General features: G+C 38.8%; 1 protein-coding gene across 1 annotated transcript in view; it reads right to left on the bottom strand.

Moving 5' to 3' along the window:
* Nucleotides 1-7648: 7648 nt before the first annotated feature.
* The window catches only part of DENND1B (DENN domain containing 1B), a 162190-nt gene continuing 146930 nt past the window's right edge, over nt 7649-22908 (bottom strand). Inside the window, exons 22-24 of the mRNA XM_035891739.1 lie at nt 11279-11358; nt 9863-10079; nt 7649-8637 (exon numbers count right to left, since the gene is read on the bottom strand). Of these exons, the coding sequence (XP_035747632.1) occupies nt 8086-8637; nt 9863-10079; nt 11279-11358 (849 nt within the window). The 3' untranslated portion in view covers nt 7649-8085. The remainder of the gene's footprint in view (nt 8638-9862; nt 10080-11278; nt 11359-22908) is intronic.

Below are 22908 nucleotides of genomic sequence, written 5' to 3' on the forward strand. Positions count from 1 at the left end.
AGGGATGCACTGGTCCTGAGCATGGAGGAAGAGCTGCTTAAATAGCAGCCAGCTCTCTTGGACTCCCCTACCTTCAAGTGCCATAGCCCATGGAATTCTTCCAAGTAGGTCCCTGAAGAGGCCAAAGTTAGCTGTCCTGAAGTCCAATGTGGCAGTCCTACTTGATGTTCTGCTTCCCCCTCTCAGAATCCGGAACTCCACCATCTTGTGGTCACTGCAGCCAAGCCTGCCCCCTACCTCAACCAGTTCTTCTTCGTTTGCCAGCACAAGGTCCAGTAGCACTCCACTTCTTGTTGGCTCCTCCACCACCTGGGTCAAAAAGTTATCGTCGATGTTCTGCAGGAACCTCCTGGACTGTGCGCACCTTGTCGTATGGTCCTTCCAGTTGATATCAGGATAGTTGAAGTCTCCCATGAGAACCAGGGCCTGCGATTGAGAGGCTACATTTAGCTGTCTATAGAAGGCCTCGTCTACTTCCTCATCCTGGTTGGGTGGTCTATAGTAAACACCCACCACAGTGTCACCCATGCTGGCCTGCCCCTTAATTTTTACCCACAAGCTTTCAACTTGTTCTTCGTCCACTCCTGGGTAGAGTTCAAACCATAGCACCAATCAGTTATTACTACTGTACCTTCTGCATGCATTTTTCCCTTAATATCTCTATTTCTTAATCTATAAAATGAGATAATATACCTACATTTTTGGCAAGAACTCAAAGAGCTACAGACCAAAAAAAGCTGTTTAACAAATAGGTGTGATAAGCTAAGTTTTTTTAAAGCAGCAAAATACCACTGGAGTTACAAAAGAGATCAGCATTTAACTTTGGTACTGCATAAACAGTAATTAATAAGAAAACACATTCGGCTTTCTCTATACTTGAGAAACTGAAACGATCATTCAATGGAGAAAAATTTCCAATATAACACATTTCATTGTATTATTTTAAGCTACACACCTGATAAACATGAAAATGCAATTCAGATCAACCCATCAAACAAGAACCTGCACCACCCAAGGAATTTTGATATTGTTAAGTTTTATTTTATAGTACAGTGTTGGGCACTTTATGGTAATGTGGAGTTCACCAAAACCGTCTATTGACGCCACAAACTTGGAAGAAAAAACCAAATCAAAACACACCACACATCACAGCTCGTTTACTATATCTACACAGTGCACTACCGACAGTAGTCTAAGGTCTGAATTACAGTTCTTGAGATGACTTTGAACAGTAGTCCAGAGGGTGCAAAAGCATGGAGTAAATTCTTAGATTTGGTTCTAGTTTTATTAAAGGTCAGTAACTAACTAAATTTTTAAATCTGTTAGGACAATGTTGATTTTGTTTGGTTTTGTTTTTCTTTTTAAATCTCCAAAATTATTAAAATGATCAATAAAACCTCAAAACATCCTGTATTTCATGCCTTTCCTATAAGTATTAAAGGTTCACAACAAGGACATTATCAGGAACAGTTTTCAAAGGTCACTAAAAAAAACATTCTAAAAAAAAATTAGAAGCATTGGGATACATAACGTTGCTTTGTTCCGTGCTGAGGCATTTCTCATCGTATCTGACACAGATCTAAAAATAACAAACACAAATTGTCAGTTGGCTCAACAAGTAAGCATTTTAAATTTCTCTTCCTCCTCAAAAATCATGAAGTAACACACGTGATGTGCTTGTGCGTAAGCTGCACCAAGACTAGCTGTTCCACAGTGCTTTATTGCCTCATTCAAGTATATTAATTTAAAGAAGTTCTCAAAAGCAAAACCCAAAGGTTAAAACAAAATGTACATCAATATACAAAGAAATTAATTTACAAAAAATTAAAAGGATACTGGCAACATTAGTAGATATTTTAAGTAATGACTTATGATAATTAGGGATGTCACAAACTGAATTCTTAATACATATGGTCATCACCCTGAACTCTCACCTCACTGATGGTACTGAAAAGCAATGCTTAAATCCTCATCTTTTTATCGATGAGAAACAAATGATCAAATGATAAACTAAACATCATAAATTCTAATATTTAACCTTACTTCAATTTAACTGGGTTATAGTTTTAAGAATTACCTAGAACTACTGGTATGCGAACATCGGCTTAGGCCTTATAACTTCCATAGAATGTGACATCCATAATCATTCCCAGTCATTGTAAATATACATTTGCCTCATTAGAATATATTCTTCATGTTTTTATCTTACAACCATATTTCAAAGCTACATGTAATTTTATACATTTTTTGAAAAATACCATTTCAAGGATCTGCTTGCAAAGCAGATGTGCACTTCTAAATTACTTTGAAACAAGGAGAAATATTGCACAAAATTCACTGAAGATTTGAAAGTTAACATTTCCCCCCACAACCAAGTAGCTCCTTATTTTTAACAGAAACAGAATGTCAATTCACACAGAATCATAACAAATGTCAACGTACTTGAACTCAACTTATTTTTCAAACACTAATACTGTTACTGGATTCCAAATACAAATGTCATTAGTATTGACCTAAGTAATAGTACAAATTAATGTGAGTACCCTTTACTACAGTAAACCTTGGAGTAACTTCCACCTGTGTTACCTTTTTCATACTCCAACCCAGCAGAAAACGGCAATGGCCCTGCCACCTACACAGATGGTGGATGGCCCTCTCAACAAAGGTGGCTGTGGACTCATCAGGCAACTCTATTTATAAGAAGTTTAGCAGCTTCCAGGAAAGACCTATCAAGTACTTTCAATTGGCCGCTGACTAAAACTGTAAAACAGATACTACAAAGCAATCAAGGAAGGCTTTGCACAGAAAAACATACCATCCCTTTTCCATTCCTTTATTTTCAACCACCCTGAAAGATCATGAATTCTAGACCAGCTGTGGCCCATGCCTTTGGGGTGAAGTTGAGGACACATTCTATTCAGCCCAGACTCTGTTAACAGCTAAACAACGCTTGGCAAAGACGTACACATCTAATAGCAGCAAAGTTACTGAAGACAAGTTACACCACCATTCATACCAGTTTTGCTGGTGAGTTTATTTCTACATTCATTCTCCAAAGATTTACAGCAATATCACAGGAACAGACAACCTTCACCACCCTGAGCTTTGCAATAAGGAAGATGCTTGCCTCATATGTAAATTTATTAGCCATATTTGTTTAGCCTGAAATTTCAGGCTGCTGGGAACATGCTGCATGGAGTCTCACAGCACCTGGACTAGAGCCTGGCACCAAGAGAGAAGATCCTAAGTCCCTTGGAAATAAAGACTGTCCTTGACCTCTGCCTGTGGAGTCAGGGACGTCAGTGGTCACAGGGCTCCTTTTGCAGGACAGGGTACTACAGTCAGCATTACACAGGGGGTGCATTTGCAAAAGGGCCTCATGCTGGCACTTTGATTATTGCATGAAATGTTTCTTCAATCAACTACATGCATAGAGAAAAGATTTTAGATGCTCCTAGCAATTCCATTAGACAGCTGCACCAATGAAAGATTGTTCTGTAGGACTGAATATGGTTGATTGTAGGTGGTGAAATAGAAGCTGCTTTAAAAACCTGGCTTAACTGTTCTTTTGCCTAGACTTTACATTTTTTACAAGAACACAAGGTTGCAACTAGCTCATTCTAAAACCTCAAAAGACATCTAAAACAGAGTTTTGAGATCTAAAACACTCCTCTAATAGGTTGGATGGGATTTGCAAAAGCACCCAGCATGTGTCTAAAACTCCAGCTGAAGTCTGTTTTACAATGCCTGAGAGGGGACTTCAGCCAGTGCTGAGGATTTCTGATGACCCCATCCGAACAGCAGCATCACTGAAATGCTAAATGACAATGAAGGGTTCAGTCAACAAGTTCTATGACAATTTCTACAACTACAGTTTTCCTTCAGAACAAGCCTATTTTCTGGAGCTACACAATGCCCAAATATGTTGGATGGAAGAGCAAGCCACTGCCTACTCTATACAGCCTGCCCTCTGCATGCTTAGAGGGTGGGTAGGGCTCACCTTTGAATCCGCAGTACTGTCCTTCCCTGAACATCTGCACTGTTTTTCACATGTTGCATCTCAATAGACATGGATGGGAAGGCTTTGACTGGGACAACGTATTATCCATTCTGCAAATCCCACAGGGGATTAATTCCGTAGGCAATATTACTTTTGCCTACATGGCTGGGTTGGAATCACAACTGAGCTAGAACATTAAACAATATCCTGAAATCTGGATTTCCTCAAAGTTATCATCCTTCCTGAGGACTCCCAGGCTCCACTTCAGTACCCCACTGGAACAACCCAGGAATCCCTTTCTCCTCCTACTGCCCTTACTTTTGTTCTCCCAAACCAGATGAGCAATATGGCTCATTTCAGGCAGACATCTATGCAAAACAAACTCGAAGATATTAAATTCAAGTCCTAGTTTGACTGGCTATGTCAGAAATTTATTCCTAAGCGTAAGTAGATTGCAAAGCTTAATCAAATAACCTGGTATCTCCCTTAAACGGGAGAAATGGGAAGATCCTGAAGAAGAGATGCCTCTGAAGACGACCACAGGAGCTCTGACTAAGCAGAATTCAGTTCTCACCAGTAGCTGGTGATGAATGTTGATGATTTGCAAAGACATTAGAAGGATTTCCACAAATAAAAAGCATACAAGTATAAAACTTGTAAAAAGTACTGGACCTGGACAATTTATTTGATCTAGAGCCCAATGTGGTAGTAAAAATACTGTATATGTAGCCAATAAACAGATTTATATTATCACAAGGACAGAAAACAAGTGTTGAACCAGAAATATCAGTTTGGACTCTTATCTATTTGGTAATTGGTAATTCTGTTTAAATAAGGCACAAATATTAGCCTTTTCAAGAGATCACTGATAGTAAGTGGAAAAGATTCTGTAATATTACAGACTTAAAAATGTACCTACAGTTAAATTCATCACAGATATAAGACTGAGTTATTTTTGAACACATACAAGGTTCAAAACCAAAAAAGACATGCTATTTAACGACTGTAAACACTCTATGGGCTTTATAAATAGTAAGGAAAGAATGCGGCATAAGCACAGTTACTAGCATTTTGATGGCAACTGAAATAAAAATAATTCTACGTTGAATTTTACGTTCCATCTTTTAGCTTAGCTGTTTACTTCTTTTCAGCCTGCATTTTCACTCAGTGAAACAGTGAATTATTACCACAACGATTCGATTTTGAAAGATTCCACTATCATAGTTTCAATTTTATGATCCTTATAATAACCAGAAGAATATTAGCAGCCTCACACGGCTTCCATATTTTTCCCACACAGGTGAGAATGGGACAATCTATGTGATAATAGGAGTTCAGTGCCTAACTCTCATGTAAAGCGAGTAAGATTTATTCCATCAGAGAGTCATTTCTGAAAACCATTGTCTGGCAGCATTCCTGTTTGATAGTTTTGAAAGTAACAATAGCCATAATTTCTAAATTTTTTCAATTTTTCCCCTTAAGACATTAATTATTATCTTTAATACACAAAGAAAATAAAACGTCATCTTAGATGGAACTGTGGACAGAAACATCATTTCAGACGCAGAGGAAAAGGGAAGGTGAAGCTTGAAATTCTCATCAACAAACTGCAAGGACACGAATGAGAAAAAGCGAGAAGCACTACAAAAACACAGACCCGTGCGTTGCCCATCTTCTCTTAGACACACTTAGCAGCACGACATTTGGGTAATGTTTAGTACCAGCAAATGAGAGGAATGCCCTCTACCAAGTCATTAATACCACCTCTAAACAAGTATGCATGAGGTTGTCCTGCAGCTTTCTCATCTGAACAACACCTGAGCCACACAGTCTGACTCACCTGGAAAGGTTACAGCTAACACTTTAAATAATTTTTGTGATACTCTTAATTTTAATAGTGCAAAGTATTTTGCCAAGTAACACATTTATGTTATTTAAAAAAAAAAAAAAATCCACTTCCAGCTTACATACCATGTTGATACACAAGAGGAAACCAACTGATAGAGAAATACTTCAGAGTACAGACCTCCGAACATACCACCTCTAACTCTGGAATACTGAGGTTTCTGCAGCAATGTAGATTGCAGATGCTCTCAGGAATGCTCATGCTCTAATCAGACTCAAATATTTCTGTAAATTTGCACTTTTACAATGTTTTACCTTCATTGCACTGATTAAAAAAAAATAATCCTGGAGGCTCATCCTCAGTGGCAAGTATTGGCCCTGCCCGTCTCATTCTGGAACAAGCTGAAACTTCTGCATTAACAAAATCAAGGCCTCACTCTACTGCATCTCTTTGGTAAGGCATCAAACATTGCCTCTGTAATGATATGGATCCATTCCCTTAGGTCAGCTGCCTTGTAATAAAGCAGCCCAAACCCCTCTTTTCCATTTGTGTTAGCTAGAAGAAAAATTCATTCATGAATCTCAGTGTGGCAACTGATACTAAACCTTGCTACAAACTATGATTAAGATATTAAAGCACAATGTGATCCAAATACTGACCTCATGAACATGCTCACTCAGGCCTACACTGAGACTAAGACTAACCATTAATGCCACAGAGGGAAAGAAAGAAAAAAGGTTTCTGACAAAAGTTCAGAAGAGCAGGAGAGCGTTCTTCTCAGGCACAGTCCATTTTATACCCATGTGTTACTTCTGCCAACTGCGTCACAAGTATCCTTCAAAGCTGACAATTCCCATCTGCCGAAACTTATTTCATGCCTGTCCTGAGCTATTGTGGAGGACAATGTATTTATGGTAAAGTGGAAAAGAAAAGGGGAGGAAAATTAAAAAATAAAAAATAAAAAAAATAGGAAAGAGCTGCTCCATATAGCAGGAAAAATTCTCAGACTTCAAATATCCAAATATTCCCCTAGAATGCCACCAGAAGGAGGACAAATGCTTGTTCTCAATATGATATACATCAAGTCCATTTATTCTCCTTTGCTGAATTTAGAAAGAGATTTTTGGTTGTTCAGCCTGGCTAGAATGAGAGTTGGATATATGCAGCCTCAAGCTGAATCTGTAATTTTAGTTTTCTAGTGTTACAGGTAATTTTCAGTCATGACTCTCTAATAATTTAACTAAGTATGACTTCTACATAACAGTAATTCAATCTACTTTCAAAAAGGTAGCTGCTAAAAATAGAAAGAAAATAATTCAGAAGAGGCACAAATTAGCTTTCAAACACTATTATACTGTTGAAAATAAAAAATGATAGAAATCCATCAATTCCACTTACACTTTCCTTTCTGAAAATTTTTAGGTGAAATAGTCTACCTAGGGAAATCAGATAATATGTCTTTAAAGTGTCTCAGTTGTAAACAGAAGTTAATAAATGTCACATTATAATTCAGCACTTCATGTACTTTACAGAAGAGGGAAAAGCATGCACTACCTTTCTGAAGTCTGGAAGACTGGGCCACAGTTTTAGTTTGGAGTAAGTTCCAAGTTATATTCGCAAGAAATTCTTTAATCTAAAAAAAGTTTCCTTCCTCCCCTCCCCCCCCCACTTTGTTGAAGCAAATTCTTGCCATGGAAAATCATTATTGCTGTTTTGTAGATTTGCATTCATCTTCTAAGATAGTTAAACCTCCTCTCAAAAGATTAAGGCAATTATTACTCATTACAAATATTAACATTTGTACATTTCAGACAAATCAGATTGCTTGGTTCATTTCAGGCGTAATGGGATTAATATAGTACCTTCAAAACCTGGTTACCTGTTAGGTGATACCTTTCCTGCTGCTTAGAGGAAGCAAATGCTAGGAAGCACCATACACCTGCTGTATTTTTAACACAGAGACTAACTAGTACCTGACTTAAGAGTGCATTCGTATATTTAGTTCCATTTTGTGGACCTAACTGCAGCCAACAAATGAACTGGGTAAACATAGAAGCAGATGTCCTAATGGCAGAAAATGCATACTCAAGTGAAGAGAATTATTTTTATAATCAAAGATCTGAAGATCTCTTATTCCTTTTTCATCTTTTGGTTATCATGGTATATGGAGTTATATGGAGTCCTGAGTAGTCTCCCTTTAACTTCTGATGGGAGTCAAGTTTCTCTTCTCATAATTAACTTACGTTTTATTTCCACTGCTACTGCTGGATAAGCTATCCTTTGAAATATTTAAACCATAGTGAAAAGCAGAACTCAGTTTACATAATGACACCACTTCTTGAAGAAGCCCACCCTCTTCTGGAGTTTCATTTCCTTTCTTCCCATCTTTCTCCCAAGGGACCAGAATGGATGGATGTTGAGCAAGACTTGCTGGGAGCTGATCTCCTGAGGTATTGCTTAGTGTTTCATTCTGCTTTGCATGCTTAGAGGAAGAATAGCCTGTTTTGAAACTTTCTAGAGAAGCAAACTGGGCACTTGATCGTACTGGAGACGGGGATGTCATACTAGTGGTGTCCATCTTGTCAGTAATAAAGGTTTTGTCACTACTTTCTTCTTCCAGCCTTGAGAGAGATTCTCTATGGCCACCAGAAGAAACTTGCTTCCTTGGTGATGGAGGAAGCTGCTTCCCGTGGAGGACACTGTCATCCTGACCGAGGTTCCACTCTGCTTGATCATTAGCACTGCTGCAGAGCAGGGTAAGGTTGCTCTCACTAGGTGCATTCGACTTGTTCTGAAAGAAAGAACATGTGTTTATAGTTAATATCACAAGAAATGTCTCCACACTGGCACCTCTGAAAGAAAAATACTGTAATGGACTTTGTGTGTTCCTAAATTATAGATCCCCTTTGGGGTTTGATGTTACAAACCAACAATCCCAGAAACAACACAAGATCAATTGGATTTACACTTCCTCGTCAGAGCACTCTGTCTCTTATCCAAAAGATCGCCTTTTGTAGAGAGGAAGTATTTCTGTCTCCCCTGCCCATTCAGTCTTTGCACAAGCAGTTTTGACAATGCACGAAGACACGCTTTGCTGATTTGTGCCCATAATATGAGAAGGAGCTGGACTAAAACGAAAACCAGATGGCATTTCCTCTTTGCTTCAGTAATTAATTATACCAACTTTCAATATTAAATTTTTTTGGCCAAACAAACAAAAATGGGCATTTTATTAATGTGACCCCTGTGTGACACTCATAATACAAAATTTTACAAGCTTTTTAAACATTTACATCAGAATTTGCTGTTCCAGTAACGAATTTTCTCCTACAAGACCTCTTTCAGCAAAAGTAAATGTTGACAACTGGTATGAGCTGGAATTCAAAAACACTAACATTTTTTTGGCTAACATCACAGCAGTGACATGGTGAGGGTTTTAAAGCAGTTTGTTTACACTACAGGTCCTGTGCAACAACCTAAAAAAGGATCAAGCAGCCCTCTTAGGAAGCTCTGGAATACTATTCTAGCAGTGTTTCAGGTGCAATTACCACATGGATCCCAAGACTTAATAAAAATGGAAACATCACCATATCACTATGATTAGTTGAAGGATGCAAGGTGAAAACTGAAATAAATACCTTCTAAACCACATTAAAAAAGACTAAAACCAGCTCCGGGAATACCAGATTGAACAGCTAAATATAACGTTAAACTATTTGATTAAGTACATTATTACATTATTCACAGCTCTATATGGTTACTGAGGAATATAAGGGAAAAATACTGTTCCAAGATGACTCGGTAAACTGGACAAAGGTGTAACCAATCTCTTGGCTGGTGAAAAACTGTCATGTAGTGGCCAGCATGGATGTACTGTTACATAGCCCTAGGAAGACAAACTAGCAATTCTAAGGACTATGCTGCAGTGTCTGAGCTGCATGTTGTTGATTCCATGAGTGCAGGATTCCACTATAAAGGGACTGGACTTGTTTTTCAAATGAAAGCAAAAGACTAACCGCAGCCTTGTAATCAATGTCATCCATTGACCGAAAGAAATCCAGGCTCTTTGCTCCTGAGAGCTTTCCTTGATCTGAACTGTGTGTGCTCAGCGTGTCCAAAATCTCCCCAAGCAAGTCCATTTCTCCTTGATGCTGAGGAGTTATTCCAGTTTCACCAGAATCATCACTATCATAAAAGTAAGCAGAAGCTTCTTCACTGTCTTCTGATGATAACCTGAAAACAAAAGCTCCTCCATCAGCTAGGAACATAAAAGTCATTTTATTACAGCCACTTCTGAAAATAAGTAGGAGAATGCATTCCAAGACTTTTGAAAGGGAATATAAACCCGGAACTTCTTTCTACTCAAGAATTTTCTTAAACATAGATGTATGATATCTATGGAGATGCAGTTATTATTAGCTGGTTTTCCTGTCTCCTGGCTCTTCCCCAACCACTGTAACTGCTATTTCAAGTCACCCTTAATATGACTTCTCAAATGTTCCTTCGAAATTTTACAGCTATTCCAAAATGGGGTCCTCTTTTCCCTTGTGTATACCTTGTATTTATGTCAGAGTTGTTACACCTCTCCAGCTGACCTAGCCACTTCCTTTGTTCTAGTGGCAAGACTCTCATACTGCAACTCTTCTGTCATTTGACCAGATTTACTGGAGTGCTGCCTATCTGCAAGGAGAACTGGTGCTCTTGTCTCTTATTTTCTCTTTCATTCATTGCAATGCCATTACCTCTGACTCCCATAATACTGCAGTCTTTGCCTATCTCTCTCTATCCATAATACTACTACAAAGGATATTTCCACGGCTTACTGTTTTGATATCCTTTGAACACTTCAGTTGCTCCCTCTTCCCTACTGCATCACAGCTTAAGCTGCTTGACTTTGCTTTCAAGGTCCTTCATGGTTTATATCTGTATGTTCATTATCAAAAATAATCTCCTGAATTCAAGCAGAGAATTCCCCAATGCAGTTTAAGCCTAAACTTATGATTTTCCTTTAATTCACACATAGGAAGACCTGGACACAAAACTCACAAAGCAGTATTTCTCTTTCAGACTCTTCAGAAAACTTCCTATTGTCATGACCACAACACAAGACTTAGAGAATAGACTAGCTGTGATCACCACGTTGACAAACATTATTTTGCTGCTTCTTTGTGTATGTAGTCTATCTTTATATCTCAAGTCTGTGAAGACTGAGGATTATGTCAAGCTGTTCTAGGTGCTATAAATAATGAAACGATAAAATACCCATTCCTTCTTTTTAAAAGCAGATTTAAATCTAAACTACCTGACACCATCTAGATCAAGAATCAAGCTAGCAGCCTGGACAGGAGAAAAATGGATCACTTCAACTTTTCTGAATAACACTAGTTACCCTTTCTCCCATACACACATACACATCCAAACAGGCTTCTTACTTGCTTGTTCTCTCCATTTCATCATCATCATCTTCATCCAAGGCAAAATCCTGGTTACTGAGACGCTGGTTGAAACGAGTCTGGAGAACAGAAAATTAACACTATAATTTTTGTTTATTGTTACTATTTCAGCATTACTTATTTGGAGACTAGCTGCTGTTTTACTCATTAAGACTTCCTGAGCACTTGATGAGGAAAACCACATATCAGTCAAGTCTGCTAAAGGTTGTTATAAGAGGATGTGAAGTCTTCAAGCATTGCCAAATAAAGAGCAAGAGAACCATTTTTCTTCATGGCCTGTGGAGTGCCTTATGATCTATGCAAAACCTTGATTAGCAGAAGACTGGCTATTGGAGGAAAAGCATCACTCAAGTCTACTACCTACCCTTTCTTGCAAGCATATCACAAAAAGAACTGTGGTTTACTACTTTCTGATAGAAATATTTGCCAAGTTTTGGTTGATGTGGTCTACTTAGCATGAAGAAAGAGGGATTTTTGAAGTAGCCAATACAAAAAATATCAGGAGTCTCTTTTCATAGCTATGTTTATGTTAGGGTGTTAAACAGAACTGCAGAGTAAGCAGCATGCCAGCTCAAAAACTGTGCACTAAGAATGTGTTTGTGCAGAACAATTTACTGTAAATTACAGTCAACTCAAAGTTAGCGTATACTCAGAGCATCCCATGGGGAGCTTGCGTAGCATAGCTGACGTGCTGTAAATTCACATACCATCATACTGAGTACTCACTAACCTGTTCTATCACATTATTATTTAGCAAACAGAACCAGGCTAACAATTTCTACAATACTTGAAAGAAAGTCTTTATCTTCACAGAATCATAGAATGGTTTGAGTTGGAAGGGACCTCAAAGATCATCTAGTTCCAACCCCCCTGCCGTGGACAGGGACACCTTCCACCAGACTGGGTTGCTCAAAGCCCCATCCAGTCTGGCCTTCCAGGGATGGGGCATCCACAAGTTCTCTGGGCAACCTGTTCCAGTGGCTCACCACCCTCATAGTGAAGAATTTCTTCCTTATATCTAATCTGTATCTACCCTCTTTCAGTTTAAAGCCATTACCCCATGTCCTATCCCTAACATGCCCTTGTAGAAGTCCCTCTTCAGGTTTCTTGTAGGCCCCCTTCAGGTAACTGGAATACTACTATAAGGTTTCCCCAGAGCCTTCTCTTCTCCAGGCTGAACAACCCCAACCCCTTCAGCCTGTCTTCACAGGAGAGGTGCTCCAGCCCTCTGATAATCTTCATAACCCTCTGCTGGACTCGATCCAACAGGTCCATGTCCTTCTTATACTGGGGGCTCCAGAACCAAATGCAGCAGTCCAGGTGGGTTCTCACAAGAGTAGAGCAGAGGGGCAGAATCACCTCTCTCAACCTGCTGGTCACAATTCTTTTGATGCATCCCAGGATGTAGTTGGCTTTCTGTGCAGCAAGCACACATTGCCAGGTCATGATGAGCTTCTCATCAAGCAACATCCCCAAGTCTTTCTCCTCATGGTTGCTATCAATCCATTCTCTGCCCAGCCTGTATTTGTGCTTGGAATTGCCCTGACCCATATGCAGGACAGATTTGTCCTTGGCCTTGTTGAACTTCATGAAGTTTGCATGGGCCCACCTCTCAAGCCTGTCAAGGTTCCTCTGGATGGCATGCCTTCCCTTAGGCATGTCAACTGCGCCACACAGCTTGGTGTCATTGGCAAACTTACTGATGTGCACCCAATCCCACTGTCCATGTTGCCAACAAAGATGTTAAAAAGCACTGGTCCCAATACCAAACCTTGAGGAGCGGCACTGGTCCCCACTGGGACACGGAGCCATTGACCACAGCTGAGTGCAACCATCCAGCCAATTCTTTATCGTAGAATCACATGGTTGAAAAAGACCTTTAAGATCATCGAGTCCAACCATACCTGTCCACTACTAAATGATGTCTCTAAGCACCACGTCTTTTGTTTACCTCCACAGGGATGGGGATTTGACCACTTCCCTGGGTAGCCCATTCCAGTGCCTGATAACCCTTTCAGTGAAGAAATTTTTCATAGTATCTAATTTAAACCTCCCCTGGTGCAATTTGAGGCCACTTCCTCTCATCCTATCGGTTGTTACTTGGGAGAAGAGACCAACACCCACCTTGCTACAACCTCCTTTCACGTAGTTGTAGAGGCCGATAAGGTCTCCCCTCAGCCTCCCCTTTTCCAAACTAGAAACCCCAGTTCCCTCAGCTGCTCCTCGTAAGACTTGTTCTCTAGACTCCTCACCAGCTTTGTGGCTCTCCTCTGGGCACACTCCAGCACCTCAATGTCTTTCTTGTAGTGAGGGGCCCAAAACTGAACACAGTATTTGAGGTGCGGCCTCACCAGTACAGAGTACAGGGTCACGATCACTTCCCTACTCCTGCTGGTCACACTACCTCTGATACAAGCCAGGATGCCGTTGGCTGCCTTGGCCACCTGGGCACACTGCTGGCTCATATTCAGTCGGCTGGCGACCAGTACCCTCTCTGCCAAGCAGCTTTCCAGCCACTCAGCCCCAAGCCTGTAGCATTGCATCCACCAAGTGGTCCATCATCATATCCATGTGCCTCCAATTTAGAGACAAGGATGTAATGCAGAACCAGTGTCAAATGTTTTGCATAAGTCCAAGTACATTCAAGTCAGGAATTTTAGTTCCTTGTGCTTCACAAATGACTGTCCTAAGGTCTGTGCATCTCTGATACTTGGTTTGTATTAAAAACCTGATTAACTATTCAGGCAATCAATCCACTGAAGAGATGCTGATCCTTGCAAAAACGGACACAATTTAAAGACATATGGATAGAATTTGTACAAAGGGAAAACAGTGTTAGCTAACTTTAAAGAAAATCATATGCAAGTAAAAAAGTGCTACTGCCCACATCTCATCACGCAGTTCACCGAATGACTAAATCTACAACAAGCCCCTGATGGGGAAGAAATATGGCCTTAATTTCAGACTACAAGGAGCTTGGAAATCTTGTACTGTGAGGATTTCAGTACGTCACCTGTTACAGATGTTGTCAGTGTTCTACACATACCAGGACACTCTCTGTAACTTTTTCCCCTCATTGTTGTCAGGAACGTCTTAATGTTCACTCTTTATAGACTGACACGTTTGTTCTTGTTCAGTAAGAGAGGATTTAATTAAAGCAGCAAGTTTTGATAACACTTTCCATAGTTCTTCATCCACAAAGAGGAAACATGTGGTTCTTAATGTGTTAAACCAAGTAACAGTTGATAGAAAATGACAGAATTATTAGAGTATTAAAAACTATGAAAGAACCCAAACCAAGCTTCATACTGAGCAGAAGTTATAGGATGGAATGTAGATAAATGAACTATTGATATTTCTAATGCTTTCCCAGTTTTGTGAGTTCTTTGTGTTATTCCCATCAGTATTGTAATCAATCATATCCCTGCTTGTAACTAAAGGGAGGTTAAGCAGTCTGTCTTAATTGATACTGTTAATTGCTTATCTTACTGAATACTGCCACAACTACTGTCACTGTTTTCAGTTTAGAAGTTGCTGCTTTAAGAATTTATCTTCACTGGGACAATTAAAATACTTTGTAACACTGGTCCTTTGCTACTTCCCCAGAAAATTCTGAGCTGACATTCATTGTAACTGAAGCTCTAATCCTGAAACTGCCTCTTGGATGGCAAAACTCTGTGTCTCTCTTTCTTGGAATTTGCATCAGAATTAGATGCTGCCACCACATTTACTCCCACTAACGTAACGACAAGATTTTGCAGGAAAGAAGGTTCTTTTAAATGTTGAAACATTTCAGAAAACAAAACCAAAACCAACACTTGTTCATCTGTAGACAGATTAACTTTGTCAACGGACTAAAATTCCACAACATAACACTCACTGGTTTGTCAAACTAATAAATAATGTTTCAAAGAGCATAGATGGCAAATTAAAAAAAAAAAAAAATTAAAAAAGAAAACAAAAAAACAGAAAAAGAAAAAAAAAGAAAGGTCACGTCTTTGAGAAACAATAACTGAATAAAATTAATTAGAATCAGCAAGCACCACATGCATAGCAGTGGCCCCTCAGAGCATCTACAAACAGTATCATGCAAGTTTGTTAGTGAAAGCAAGAATAACATCATACAAAGGAATATAACAGAGCATCTGTTGATAAACCTAACACACACCCCCAAAATTCTAGTTCCTGATGGTCAGACTCTCTCTTCGAAAAAACATTTCTGTTACCAATTTAAATGTTTAGGGGTACAAAATTATGCAGGAAGACTTTCAAGAATTAAACCAAATAAAATGGGATTTACATACAAAGAAAAAAAAGCAAAAGGGGAAGGAAAGGAGAATATCTGGCTGTAAATAACAACATTCTCCAGAGTTTACAGCTCTGTGAGCTAGCCACAGAGACAACAAGCAACACATGTTTTTGAATAGGTGACTTTCCTCTAGGAGCTGTAATAAAAAGGACTGCAAGGGAGGGGTATGTCCAGACTACTTTGCAAAGAAAGAAAAAGAAAGAAAGAAACTCTTAATAAATTCCAAAAGGAGAACCATAAATCTTTTTCAATGCTCCACTAGGCAAAGTGACATAGTGCGTGCACCTGCAAAAGCTGTCAAAGTCATTTAAGAAGTCCTTCCATTACTGACGTACCCTGCTGTTTGCAGTTATTTAAGCTTTTAATTTCTGTCTTTTCTGCATTTTGAAGTGTGTAACCTTTTTTATACCTTTTTATGAAAAAAGGACAGACTTCTGTTTCCTTCCTGATCAACATTCTAATAACAACCAGACCATTTAAATTTATTACAGCAAGAAATGATATGGTAACACTCCTTTCTTGCCACACCAGAACTTTATAAAGTCTTAATAGACTGCTGTCATGGTTTTTTCTATAAAATAAAGCAAAAAACTTCTTTAAAGTACTCAATTGTTTTGCTTCTTCCAACTAGTTCTGCTTACGTAATAAATCTACTATTTAATGTATCTACTTTATATCAAAACATGAACAGGGATTTAACTTTTGCTATCTCAAATTTTCCTCATCTTCAGGCACACTGCACCGCAAGAACCCATCTCTCATCTTGCTCAGAATGTAAGAAAATGTTATATACTTAAACACAACAAGGTCACGCTTTCCACAAGCCACTGTTGAACCACCAAGGCTGTGTATAAAGTACGGCAAAGGACCAACTGCAGCTGGCATAAGGACATATCTCCTTTTTGTATACATCGCATACGTCCTCTTTGATTTCTGCCCCACTTCAAAATCTCACTCTGCAAGTGGTCTGCTACCTATACAGTTGTGGTAAATGCTGATCACTGAAATCAGAAAAAGAAGGTGCTGAGAGTATAAGTATGGGCAGAACCCAAACAAAGTGAGAATAGGCCCTTAAACTGTTCTCTTCTGATTGCCAGTAGCCTCACAAAACGTACTACTTTGGCATAAAAATGTAGACAAAATACATGAATGCTAAAGGATTTAAATGTAAGATGGTTGCATTCTTGGTTGGGCATGAAAGTCAATCTTTGAAATGTCAGCTTTTTATTTAATGCTAGACCTTTCAGAAGCACAGCTTTCTGGAATGAGTGCTTATTGATCGATACTAAGACAGGAAGTTTAACAAGGCCGCTGCTATTAATTGTCCTCCAAGTGAGAAACAAATAATCTTTTGATAAATGGCAGCACACATATAATTTCACATTTACTGGCTACTCAATACATCAACACATATAAAGTTTCAAGAAAAGAAAAATATCTACTATGGTTTAAATCAATGAAGCACCGTTTCCTTTTTCTTAAAAATGTAAAGATTATTCATTCAGTATGAGAAAGCAGAATAAATACAAGTCCACTATTATTTATGATTCAGTATTTTATTTTACCTATCTGCCTCTACAACCCAATCACAGACATAATTATGGCTTCACCTCCAGTAGGGAAGCAAAAGAACTCTCAATCAAACTTTCTAGTTAAGCACAACCCATTGCCTTCCTTTTCGGTTAAAGACTGTGACCTAAAGCAATGGATAATGAAATCACAGGAAAGTACTTCACATCACGTAATCATTCTATGATTACACTCCATAAGAGCTGAGACTGATGAGGGAAGAGAGAAAGAAGAGAGATAAAAAAAGTAGTACAGTTTCTAAACTTTCTCTTCTTCAGTGCCCTTCTTTTTCTGGGACATGGTACAACCAACCACAAGCTTAAAGTAATGCTAGGGATACCAGTTAGCTACATGGACACCAGACCAGGACAGAGGCAAGTGGTAATTCTAGATTAATTTCTAGGAAGGATCCCTTCAGAAAATCACTTGTGTGCTTTTACTCACAGAAAGTAACACAAAGTAATGATGCCTCACAAAAATAATGCTCTGATATCAGAAAAGTTGTCCTAGAAGTAATTCAAATAGATATGTAAGATGCCATATTTGCTTTTAATTTTTTTTTAAATCATTATTATAACACGGGACTCATGGATAGTTTAAAAACTATTAATGTTAAATAAAAAACCCTTCATTCTTCCTAGGGTAGAAACCTTCTCTACTTTAACAGATTTGGACATACAGATGATGCATTTGAAAGAACATGAAGTGGTTGAAAACATCCACAGCTATATGTCATGAGACAAAACTGTCACCAATTCTGAGATCCTGTTAATTAAAATAGTAGGGAAACAGATACACAAAAAAAGTAGGTTCCCAACGACAGGAAGAAATCCTTTTCTGTGACAATAAAGAGCCTGCAAGAGCAGGAAATCCCCAAAAAGCTGTTTAGAGACAGACAAGCAGAAATGTGTAGGTAAGAGTACAGGCACAGTACTTTGAAATGACAAGGAGGTTGTAATGCGACAGAGATCTCCACTGACTTCTGTAAAGTTAAAGGAACCATTAATATCCATGCTGAGGTAGGATTTATTATAAGTAAATTTGCTGAGATATTTAGTCAAGGATAGCACATTATAATTATTTATGTTCTGAGTTACCATGCTGAAAAATTAACAAACTCTAAGCTTCCTACTTTTTATAGATGCTGTTCTCCTGAACACAGATAATATCTGAGAATTGCGTAACATTTGCGTTTGATTTTTAAGAATTAATCATGCTTCTGCAAATATTTTTCAGAAATAGTTATGTTGTTCTCCAAAACAGCAAATAAATTTCCATTTTCTCGGAAGGATCACAGACCATTTTTCCCTCAGGAAGCCTGCACCACCTCCTGCCCCTCTGAATTAGACCAAGACCCAAGGCTGCCCGCAGCCAGGTATCACACTTCCCAACAGCCAGATCTTGCTCACTCCTCTCAATGGCTTTTCTTAGCAAAACGGCCATTTTCAGCTGACGCGCTGTGGCACCATGCCACACATCTAGCCGCAAAGAGTGCACCACCCGAAGGCAGCCTGGCTTCACTTTAATTAGCAACAAGCAGAAGTGTTAGTCTTTTAAAACAGGACACAGTGCTATTAGCAACAACTAAAGCAAGCACCTCTTTTATAAACAAGTATTCTTGATGGATTTTTTTTTTTTTGTTGATGATTTTAAGAATCAGATTCACCAGGCAGAATTTCCAGTTACAAAAAGTACCATAGAAAAATATCACTTATTTTCCCTTTTTGATGGTTATTAATGCCCTACGTATACTCAATGATTAGAGGGAAGGGAAATGACAGAATGGAGGGTTGAGGGGGTCACGGTGGCGAGAGGAGCATGAAGGTAAGTGGGAAACACGTCTCAGAAGAGAAAAACTAATCAGTGTAATCAGTGTCCATATGCACAAAGGCATGTGAATATCCATATACGCAAAGGCAGAAAAAGAGAGCATGTTTTTGAGGTAGCAGGCAAGTCAAGAGACCTGGAAGTAACTTGGGTGCACAGTGTGTGACTTTAGTGAATTAATGCAGCTATAAACCCAGTTTATCTGGCTGGAATGTGCTACCTATTTGCTACAATTCCTAAGCAGGTAAAACAGAGATTACTGATTAAATCAATCTTTCAGTTAAAATATGCATCATATCCTTACATCAGCAGAACTATCACATGGTAAAATCACCACTGGAAGCGCTGTCTGTAGATCACGTGTGACTTTTTTTTCAAAGGAAAACTTACCAAAATCCTGTTAAGTGAAAGCTTACCAAAAACATGTTAAATGAGTAATACAAGCGACTGAACTTAAAACGTATGATGTGGATGTGATCCTAAACACAATCATAATACCTCCAGACTTCAAGATTTTATGGGAAACACCGAGTGACACAGAATTTGAGATGGATAAAACCTGAGAACTCTGACCATCAAACCTGTGGACAAGTGGGAAAGCCTATTTGAGGGAAGCTCTGTATGAAGCATGAAAACAGGAAACTAATCACATTTGCCAGAAAAAAAGACTGTGCCTTAGAAACAGAAATATTGACTCCAATCACATTTCTGCCTAAGGATCCCAAACAGAAGAATTAGTCAGCAAGGAGGAGTCCCTCCTCATTTGATACCAGTAGTTGTCTTCTGCTCAACAAAGGCGCTCTTTCTCTACAAGGTGCTGGGAAACATGGACTGTACTCGGATTTGGATTCCCTTCACTAATTTGAGACACTTTAGTGCCTAAATAGGAAAATAAACAGCAGGAGAGAGGCACCATCACGATGTAATCTAGCTTCTAGGTGTGCTGGATTGCCCTTTGGCCTCTCTCTCCACTTTCTGTGGAAAGAGCCCAGGGTACCACTGCTACTAACTACAGCATCTCAAATAGCGTCTAAAATTAGACAGGTTGAATCTGGGCTTTCCCATTCAGAGACAATGAGATCCCTGCAAGAAAGGCTTTTCCTGTTTCTTCTACTTCTCCCTTTTGCCCCCAGCCAAACTTCATTCTTTAATTGAACTTCTTAATTTTTTTAATCACTCTTAGGTACAGGATTAGAGAAAGAAAAAAAGAAAAGGTTGGGGAACACACAGTACTAGAGCTTAAGTTTTAGACATAAAGTTGTGCTCTCCAAACTTTTAGGCCTGAAGGCAAAAGCAACATGGAAGTTGGGACACAGGTCTCAACTGTTGGCTGAGAGTTCTACCGGCTCCCTAGCCCGGCTAGGTGGAAACAGAGTACGACCCATGGGAATACATAAGATACACAGCAAATGAAAGCATAAGATACCACTGTTACTTTAAGATGTCAAATTCTTCTGATGAAAAAATTAATCCAGTTATTTCAATTAACTATTAAGGACAGAAAGGTTCCTCCAGTTCTGAAGGTACTTTGTGAAACAGCATTTTTCTTTCAGATCCTTCAGAAAAAAGAAACCTTGGTAGACGTACCAGTATGGTTTGTTCATTTGTAGAAGACAGACCCTCAGAAGGGCTGCCTTTCTATTAGTTAAAAAACTAAAACAGGTGACAATAATAATCAGAAAAAAGCATCTGCAAACTTTTTGCTTGTCTCAATGTCTCTCAGTAGGATAAATCAGAGGTAGATGTGCTGATGACTGCCCTAAAAAAACCAAGTGTTCCACTAAATGCCCACATGGTAACAAAAAAACTCCAGAGTTATTTCCTGACCTTTACCCTATCTTTCCAGTCTTTTTTTTTTTCCCCCCTTGAAATTGGAATCATGGTAATTAGCAGAGAGATTTCTCAAGTGATGTTTACTGCAGAACTCAAAAGAAGGACAGGCAGTCACAAGGTTTATGCTGGTTTATGGGTAAAGAGTGAACAGAACTCCTCTGCTGTGGGTACTTGCCACGGTCATTCACTTAAAACCTTGGTGAGAAGAGATCGGGGCAGAGAAGATAGCTCACACTAATAAAAATACTGAAATAAAAAAAATAAGCTTTACAAACTTATATTGCTGCTTCTTCATTTCACAGAATCACAGAATCGTAAGGGTTGGAAGGGACCTCAGGAGATCATCTAGTCCAACCCCCCTGCTAAAGCAGGCTCACCTAGAGCATGCTACACAGGACTTCATCCAGGCGGGCTTTGAATATCTCCAGAGAAGGAGACTCCACAACCTCCCTGGGCAGCCTGTTCCAGTGCTCTGCCACCCTCAGAGTGAAGAAGTTCTTCCTCATATTCAACTGAAACCTCTTATGTTTCAGTTTGCATCCATTGCCCCTAGTCCTGTCGCTGGACACCACTGCAAACAGACTGCTTCCGTCCTCGTGACTTCCGCCCTTAAGATATTTGTATGTGTTGATGAGATCCCCTCTCAGTCTTCTCTTCTTCACGCTGAACAAATTTAAAAGTGTTCATGGACTAAATTAAAATCAGTCACTGTCATTGTTTAGAGGCAGTATCTATTATCTTCTTGTTGGGAGAACGTTTGAGCAATCTTGTAATTATACCTCTACTCAGTAGTGTATATTCATGAAAATAAAATTATGCATGATACATGAAAGCACCTAAATGTTTAAATGGCACAAAATCCAGATAATCTTTCAGTTAAAAAAAAAAAAATTAAGGAAGTACCACTTGCTTTCTAAAAGGTCTTCTGTTGTAAAAGGCGAGGTTTATACAAAGCGAAGGATAGATGTGTGCCTGTACTACTTCTGAAAGGTATCCGAGCCACGAGAGGGCACTCTCGTAATCTACAATTTGAATTTTTGCTGCCTGGCTTTTTCATTTTTAATTAAAAGGAAATCTGACTGTTTTGCAGAATGAAGAGATCTTACTTGACACACCAAGACAAAAGATTTTTCTTTAAATTAAAGGAAGCTAACAATATCTACAATATTTTCAAATTACACCACATTAGCTAAAGAAACAGAATTTACTAATCAACCAAAGCTTACTTCAAAACTATATTTTGCAGAAACAAAATGTGATTTACATTAAAATCTAGCTCTTACTGTTTATGACATCTGTCAATTTGTAATATTTTAGTCAATGAAAGTAGAAGACACCTCCAGCTATATAACCAGTATTATCTGTGGATGCAAGGCATAGATGTGATCTCAAGCACAACATCTGAATCCAAATATAGGTAAAGGCCCTTAATCAGAGCTTTTATGTTTCTGAAATTATTGTGGGGTTGTCTGCAGGATTTTTTTTTTCTTTTTTCTTAAAGGGGTTCAGTCACCTTATACAGAACATGTATATTCAGCACTGCATTATCACAAGCATTTCCTCTCCTCTTTTATGTTCCCGTGGAAAAAAAAAAAAAAAAAAAAGAAAAAAAGTCTTCAGAATAGCCCACTCTCACCACCTTTTTCAAGTTAGGAGGGTAATCAGTTTCTGGAAGCCCTTTGTAGCTAATGATTATGTCATTTATTTTACTGGCCATTATAGGGGTATTGATAAATGGGGCACTCCTGAAGGTAAGGTTATTCTGAACACATCTTCCTGCCTGACATTTGCTATCTTTGTTGAACAGAAGCCAAGTATACCTACTGCAAGCTGAATTACATATTGTCTAGTTAGTAGGATGTACTGCAATAAAACTGTAAAAGCTACATTTGCTATACGCTTTTAAAAAAAGAATAAAAAATGCTAATTCTCTTCTGTTCGGAACACCAAGAAAAAAGTTTAGTCTGACTGGGCTTTTATTACCTTATGCAAAAGTGGTTTTAAAAACCTTCTTAGACGCTGTATTTAGATCCTGCACAGTCATGGGAACTAGTTCATTTGGTTTCTTCGA

The sequence above is a fragment of the Egretta garzetta genome, unplaced genomic scaffold (genome assembly GCF_000687185.1).
Source record: "Egretta garzetta isolate BGI_Z169 unplaced genomic scaffold, ASM68718v1 scaffold163, whole genome shotgun sequence".
Taxonomy (NCBI): domain Eukaryota; kingdom Metazoa; phylum Chordata; class Aves; order Pelecaniformes; family Ardeidae; genus Egretta; species Egretta garzetta.